The 7,714-nt window shown below is 43.9% G+C and overlaps 1 protein-coding gene across 2 annotated transcripts in view; it reads right to left on the bottom strand.

The window, feature by feature from the left end:
* Positions 1–1,736: 1,736 nt before the first annotated feature.
* The window catches only part of NR2C2 (nuclear receptor subfamily 2, group C, member 2), an 86,748-nt gene continuing 80,770 nt past the window's right edge, over positions 1,737–7,714 (bottom strand). For both annotated transcript variants that reach the window (XM_011950684.1, XM_011950685.1), the window contains 3 exons: positions 6,924–7,061; positions 5,824–5,929; positions 1,737–2,243 (listed from right to left, as the gene is read on the bottom strand). In XM_011950684.1, coding sequence (XP_011806074.1) covers positions 2,069–2,243; positions 5,824–5,929; positions 6,924–7,061 — 419 coding nt within the window. In that variant the 3' untranslated portion in view covers positions 1,737–2,068. The remainder of the gene's footprint in view (positions 2,244–5,823; positions 5,930–6,923; positions 7,062–7,714) is intronic.

The following is a 7,714-nucleotide window of genomic DNA, read 5'->3' as shown; positions in this document are numbered from 1 at the left end:
GCTAACACGGTGAAACCCCATCTCTACTAAAAAAAATAAAAAATTCCCGGGCGAGGTGGCGGGCACCTGTAGTCCCAGCTACTCAGGAAGCTGAGGCAGGAGAATGGCGTACACCCGGGAGGCGGAGCTTGCAGTGAGCCGAGATCCGGCCACTGCACTCCAGCCCGGGTGACAGAGTGAGACTCCGTCTCAAAAAAAAAAGAATTTAGAAGTTGGAGACACTGTTCTCACTTACCCTACTAACAGTGACTTGCATAAAGTGCTGCTAAGCCTTCAGGATCAAGCATCCTGTTCTGCCTTGAGCCTGCGCAGCTTCCACTCTGTCCAGTGTAGCTCCACAGGGGCATCTGTAGCTGGCTAGACTGCACCCCTGTGGAGCACATGTGTGGCACCATCTCTCAGCCAGATCAGAGCACCTGTGAGGCAGGGGAGTGTCCAGGGATCTTTTTGGATATCATCTGATTAACAAATCAAGAGGGGCAAATTTAACCCAACAGGGTGTATTTTCTTAATCTGGACTATTTAAAAAGAAAAGACAAAGCAATTGACCTAGTCTTCCACATGCCACTTTTCTCAAACAGGAAAAGCTTGCTATACATTCACATCCATGGGAATTTATGGGTGTTTGCAGTTAGACATAACTTCCTTGTAAGCACGTATTCTGTTCTTGCTGTAAACTCTGGTTGCTATAATTTATGAGGAGAAAGACTATCACCGTGGAAATTAAGGGTTGTTTTTAAGGAGCAAGCAGTCTGCATTTAAAATGCTCCAGGGTAGTCGGCAGGCACACACCTGGGGGAACCAAAGTGCAGAGAGTGCTGGGAACATTAACAGATTTGCCAACAGAGATGCCAAGTCTACACACATTTTAAAAATCTCTGGTATTTAAGGTCAACAGGAAGAAACTGTCCTGAAACCTTCCATCCAGCTTTACCAGGCCCTGACCACTCTGGCCAGCCCCACAGTTCTGATGGAGCTGCAGAAACACAAGTCCTTTTCAAGGGGGCATTTGGAGTGGAAAGCCCTGGGAAGGTAACCCTCACACTCCAAGACCACACTCCTCCATCTGGACAAACACGCAAGCACCCCCAATTGTACTGGAAGTACTGTCAAGGGCTCAAAATGCCCACCTTGCGCTTTTTGGTCACAAGTCTCCATCTGCCACAAGCAGTGGATGTGACTTGGGGATGTTTTCACTTGCTGGAGGAATTGTACATCTCATTTGGCAGTTAATGTCTGACTGGTTGCAATCCAATTCAGATAACCAGTCATCAGAGGAGAACCCCAGGTTCTAGAAGAGTCTGCAGATGCCCATCAGAGACCAGGACCAAGTAGTCAGGGAACCTGACAAGTGTCTGCTTTATGGCTAAAAGCTTCTGGACTGGGTCACCACCGACTGTGCTACTACACTCCCACTTACTGCATGATGCAAATGAGCCACGTTTCCATTCACAGAATTCAGCTCAACTCCACATGTGCACACAATTAGGAATGATGCCTTCTTTTCTTAAACATAAATGATTGTCTCCTGTACCCTAGTAAGTTTTCACAGAAACCATTAGCATTTCGGCAAAAGACATATACAGTTTTCCATTTGCCCTGCCCACAGGCAAGATGTTGCTAACATTACACATTGATAAGTGCTTAGAAAGTGCTAATATTATTACCCTGGTAATTAGTATCTATAATTCCAAGGACATTTTTAATATATATATACACACATACTATTCTCTTACGTTCTTTCAGTTTTCTTTAATACTAGTCTCTGACATTATAAAACTTTTTTTTTTTTGCCCTTTGAGAATTTCTAAATACAAATTGAGTTAAAAGATTGCTCCAAAATCTGCTGCTTCATCAAAAGGCATTAAAACATTTCTTATGTCAGGAAAGGATCCTACTAGTCTTTTAATTGCCATTGTCTGGGAATAACAGATAAGGAGAAACCAGACAGGAAACGGCTAACATATGGAAATATTTGCACATACCAAAATACCACTACTTTTCTTTTCTTTGTATGTGAACGGTCCCGGTAGGATTCTGTTGCTCCTTGGCAGGTGTGTGGTGTGTACTATAGACTGGCTCCGGTGATCTGGCCATTATACTCTGCTGTCTCCATCTTGAGGATGTAGGGGATTATGCTGTCTATCGAAACATTGCCAATGAGGCCAGTAAAAAAAAGTTCTTCTGTTATGTTGGAGCTCATCAGCCTGAGTGCGGGCAGGCGAACGAGGATCCGGGCCAATCTATAAAAGGGAGCATCATTAGAAAAGGAGACTGTTTGATGCCCTTCAACCACAGCTCAGCACAGGTTCCTGGGGCCCTGTCTGTATCGCACAGAATCAAACCAAATGGATCCACCATCCACCCACCTCTTCTTTCTGATTTCAACAGTTCCTCTAATAGAAATTTATCATGAGAAAAAAACAAACGAGTACAAAATGTATGTACAGATATGTTCCCTTCACTCTTGTTTATTCCAACTCTCCTCACCCCCACCAAAAAGAGAAAACCTGGAAATTCATCAACAGATGACAGGTCAAAATAAACTAGGAGTCTTCATATGATGAACTGCTAGAGACTCATTTAAAAAATGATAATACGAATCTGTCTTTACTGATCAGGAAAGACATCCATGACATATTGCTCAATAAAAATTTAAAAGGAGATTATAAAACAGCAAGTATAGATGTGTACACAGAGTACTGGGAAAATGTTCACCACAATGCTAACAGTTGGGCTCTGGGATTTGAGGTGATTTTTTCTTATTTTTTTGTACTGCCCTAATTTTCAGTGTCCATTTAGCATTATAAATAAAGCAGTAAAATAGCTTTCATTTTGAAGAAACTTGGGATGGAGGGTGCACCACGACGCTGCCCTGGAGGGCCACTGAACACTGTGTATCTCAAGTGTCCCACGTGACCAGGCCATTTCCCAGCCAGGACTGCATCCCAGGCGAACAAGTGAAGCATGTGCCAGGATGCTACTGCAGAGTTATGTGTGACAGCCCAAACTGGAAACACCCTACCGTTTCATTAGCAGGGAAATAGGAACCACAGAAAATGAAGAAGAGTATGTATTGTTATTGTATATTACATGAAAAAAGGTTACAAAACCTTTGGTATTTTATGATCCCAATTATAATACATAAAAAATTTCTGGAAGTGAATACGCAAAATGTTAATAGTAGGTATCTCTGGATAGTGCTTTTTTTGTTTTTGTTTTTTATTTTGAGACAGCGTCTTGCTCTGTCATCCAGGCTGCAGTGGAGTGACGTGATCACAGCTCACTGCAACCTCAACCTCCGAGGCTCAAGTCATCCTCCCACCTCAGACTCCTGAGTAGCTGGGACTACAAGTGCACACCACTACATCTGGCTAATTTTTCATTTTCTTCTCGTAGAGATGGGGTCTCACTATGTTGCCCAGGGTGGTTTCAAAGTCCTGGGCTCAAACAATCTTGCTGCCTCAGCCTCCCAAAATGTGGGAATTATAGGTGTGAGTCACCATGCCCTGCCCCTGGATAGTGCTTTCTAAAAAGTTTTCTTTTTCCTTTCTAGAACATTCTAAGTTTTTCTACAGTGAATACTACTTATTTTTTAAATGGGAAAATGTATTCATACTACGCAGGTAGCATTCCAGCACCAGCATCCATTTACTCAGCCACAATGAGTCACTGTGCTCCAATCTTGCAGGGCACACAAAGGCGTAAGGGACCTGCCATTTCAGCTGGGCCTTAGGGGCTGGCTAAGATTTCTATCAGCAGAGATACAAAGAATGGGGAGGGATGGGAGGTATTTCAGGAGGAATAATCAATATGAGAAAAAGTACAAGGATGGGGAAGAGGCAAAAATGGATATTCCAGACAGTAAATACCAAGATAAAGAAAAAAATGACTATGCAAATAGGATGTAAAACACTCTAGGGCCCTTTCTTTGAGAACTCTCTCTGCGTGAATTTCTGAGCCCTGTAAGAAAGCCTCCCTTATCATTTTGGGCTCCAAGTAACCTGTCATCACCCCACCCAACCCTGGGTACCTGACTGGACAGGAGTGACTCATGATGTTTTCAGACACAGTATGTCTACTTTCCAAGGCAACAGAATTGCTGATGTTAAAGTGATTCTAGAGTGTGCTGTGGCTCTGCCAACAGCCCCAGATGGCCATTTCCAGCCATCTTTTGGCCATGGGAACTGTGGGGGAGCAGGCCTGTGGCCTCCTAGGAGGACAACCTGACTGTACACTTGGCTGGATGTATAAATTCTGGGTGTGGGTGCATTCCCTGACAGTCCCATTCTCTATAGGTATTGAGGCTGAAGTTATTCTAGATTCATGATGAAGTCTTCGATGATTCCAGTAGAAAATGGATCTTGCTTTTGTAAAAGCCACATCTGGGCAACAGAAGTATGCCAAAAGGAGAAGCAGGTTCTTGTCTACCAGCAGGACCAGCCAGCCATAAGACACCCCCAGTCACACCAGAGAAATGGCTGGGACTGTCCTGGTTTTAGCGCTGAAAGACTAAGAGCTGGTTACCCTGCTGGGGGGCAAAATCATTTCTTTTGAGAAGCACTGGGCCAGAAGGGGTAGCCCCCAGGGGCATCTCTGTTCCATGGGGCTCCTGGAGACTGAGGTCTGTGCAGAGGACACACGTCTGGGGAAGGTGGGCCCGTGTGTCTTCCCAGGCTGTCAATTTTGTTCCAGTGTTTATTTTAGGGGGACATGGTGGGGAGGGAAATAGGAAATACTTTAGGTCTCAGAAATTCATGTAGCTTCTGGTAGGTCAGAAGTTGTCATAGGAAAGCACTCTTCCATCTTTGGCTGGAAAGCCTGCCAATGCATTCTGACCTTTGGCAGATCTGAACAATTTTCCTGTCTAAAACTGCATGAGAAAGGCTTTTTTTTTTTTTTTTGAGGCGGAGTCTCACTCTGTCGTTCAGGCTGGAGTGCAGTGAGTGGCATGATCTCAGTTCACCGCAACCTCTGCCCACCCCGCCAGGTTCAAGCGATTCTCCTGCCTCAGCCTCCCCAGTAGCTGGGATTACAGGCGCCTGCCACCGTGCCTGGCTAATTTTTTTTTTTGGTATTTTTAGTAGAGATGGGGTTTCAACCATCTTGGCCAGGCTGGTCTTGAACTCCTGACCTCGTAATCCACCCGCCTCGGCCTCCCAAAGTGCTGGGATTACAGGTGTGAGCCATCACACCTGGCCCTAATTTTTATACATATATTTTTGCTGCACATTAATTACAAATACTACCACTAATTTTCACCCAAATAAACTTTTTTCCATCAGTTTATCTGAGGGCAAAATGACTTTATGTAACTCATCCACTCCTTTATAGGGGTCAGATTTGATTTCTGTCAATAAGAACTTTTCTGTCAAGTACTCTAGCACTGCCTCTTCAGTGGATGCTGACCAGAGAAGCAGACCTTTCAAACTATTCTGGACAAGGGAATCTCCATGAGAACTCAAGCCTCATGTACAGTGTTAGCCCCAGAACAGGCCACGTAGCATCTGCTCCAACTCCTCCAATTAAAGAGTAACAATCTGAGGCCTCGCTCACAGTGACACAGCAACACTGGAATCAGCCACAGTCTTGGCCCTCCTGCTGGCACCGTCTACACTCTACACCACCTCTAGCATTCAAGAATTATCTCTAGCTCTTGGGAGCTAGGAAAAAACAAAGAAAACTCAAGAATTAGAGTGTGATCCAATGGAGGCTCTATCAGGCTGCTAAAAATGGAAAGGTTAACATAATTTATATTAGAAACTACAAACCCAGCCACATTCCTTGCGACCCCAAGCAAGAGTGCATGCCTGAATGCCTCACCGGTAGGTGTCTTCCGAGTAGGTTTTCTGAACATAGTCCTGCAACTCCATCTGTGCCTTTTCTTGGAATTTTTCAATCTGGCTTGTGCTGGTCAAACCTGGATGATCTGAAAACAGAAAAGTACCCCCGCAATTCCCTCTGTATTTGAAAAGTCTCATCTGCAGACTTCTTAGTATTTTTAGTCAAACATCTGCAAACTTCTTAAGTATAACAAATTGAACTCAAAGACTGATCTAATTTGGGTATTATTAGAACACTGGCTTTTCCTCTGTTTTCTGCCCAGGCCTGAAGTTCCTGGGAGGGGGTCGGGGACCCTGAGTGGATACCAGTCTGAGCAGCCAAACATGGATGGTTCTGGACATCTGGCTTCCTACTACCCTAGAAAACACAGTTTTAAAAACTAGTGCCTAAAATTAGAAATTGTCATTTACTTTCTAAATATTTAATTATATAATTTGTCCCAATTTTACTAGCTATTTTGTTATTTGTGAGTGGAGGGCTGGGAAAGAAGAGAAAAAGGTTAAGCTGTGTCCAACCCCTACTGTGAGGTGAACAATGAGCCTAGGTTGATTTTTCCAGAGGCCTTGAGAGGAGTGAGGCCAGCCCAGGCATCATGATTGCTGCCTCTTCATCTCCTGTGAACATACCTTTCAGCATGCTCTGCAGCAGCTGCTGCTACTGCTATACACAGTCTGTGGGCAAACAGGTGGAGCTTCAATGTGTACTGGATTATATGCGCTAACAAAGCTTTGAAACTGGCAAAGGGCCAAAAAAAATAAATAAATAAAAAGAAAGGACATCGGGTGGTAGCACACTTTTGTATGGTGTAGTCTTGTTTGGCCAATGGTTTCATTAGGACACAGATTAAATCTATTCAGTGTGTGACATCATCAGGCACTGCAGCATATTTCTTTGGGGCTGTAAAGGCAAGAATTTAAAAGCGTTTATGTATTTATCTAGCAAAACACCTATCGTAAGAACACTAGGTCACATATAATCTGCAGGCCTCTTTCTACACCGCTGATGGCAACATGTTCATGTTCAGAAACATCAGTAGATACAGGTGGAAAAGGGTCATGCGTCCCCACCGCATATCTTACCGGGGCTAAAGAGAACTATAGCTTTAAGGTATGCATACTCATAGCCATCTATATCCAGCTTCGCCATGCTGTTACAGAACTCCTGCAGCTTCCAGATGTGCTCCATGACTTGCTTTATCCGGTCACCAGAAAGTTTATCTAGAAACCAATATCACAGATCCTCTGAGAAAGGCTGGTAAGAACAATAAAACCAGCTTATTTGAGGGACCACAGATGGAAAGAAATGGGACCATTTCACTTTTTAATGAAAAATCAGTAATCTCAAGATGAACAAGAGCTTCATTTTCCAGCTGCAGGTGAAGTGACAAGAGGTACCCAAATTCTGCTCCAATATGGGTTCTGCCTCAATAACGAACCCCTAGACCAGTGATTCTCCCTAGCCCTGCTGCCAGGCAGCTGGCCTGTAGGTGTACATTGTGAATTCCTTTTATTCTGTACCTGAATAATAATTTCTTTATTCTGAAGACTCACAGCTTACATACTTGGTTAGGTTTTTTAAGTCTCTGCAGGCACCTGAACACTAAATGCTGGTAATTTTTAGTTATCAAAACAATTTTTTTTTGAGTTGGGTGTCTTACTATGTTGCCCAGGCTGAACTTGAACTCATGAGCTCAAGTGATCCTCCCACCTTAGCATCCTGAGTAGCTGGGACTACAGGTGTGCATCACCATGCCTGGCTTCATAACAATTTTATATATTTCTTTTTTTTTTTTTTTTGAGACGGAGTCTCGCTCTGTCGCCCAGGCTGGAGTGCAGTGGCCGGATCTCAGCTCACTGCAAGCTCCGCCTCC

This window comes from Colobus angolensis, unplaced genomic scaffold (assembly GCF_000951035.1).
Source record: "Colobus angolensis palliatus isolate OR3802 unplaced genomic scaffold, Cang.pa_1.0 Scaffold31, whole genome shotgun sequence".
In the NCBI taxonomy this organism is placed as follows: Eukaryota; Metazoa; Chordata; class Mammalia; order Primates; family Cercopithecidae; genus Colobus; species Colobus angolensis.
Note: the sequence above shows the minus strand (reverse complement) of the source record. Positions and strands in the feature narration are given on the sequence as shown.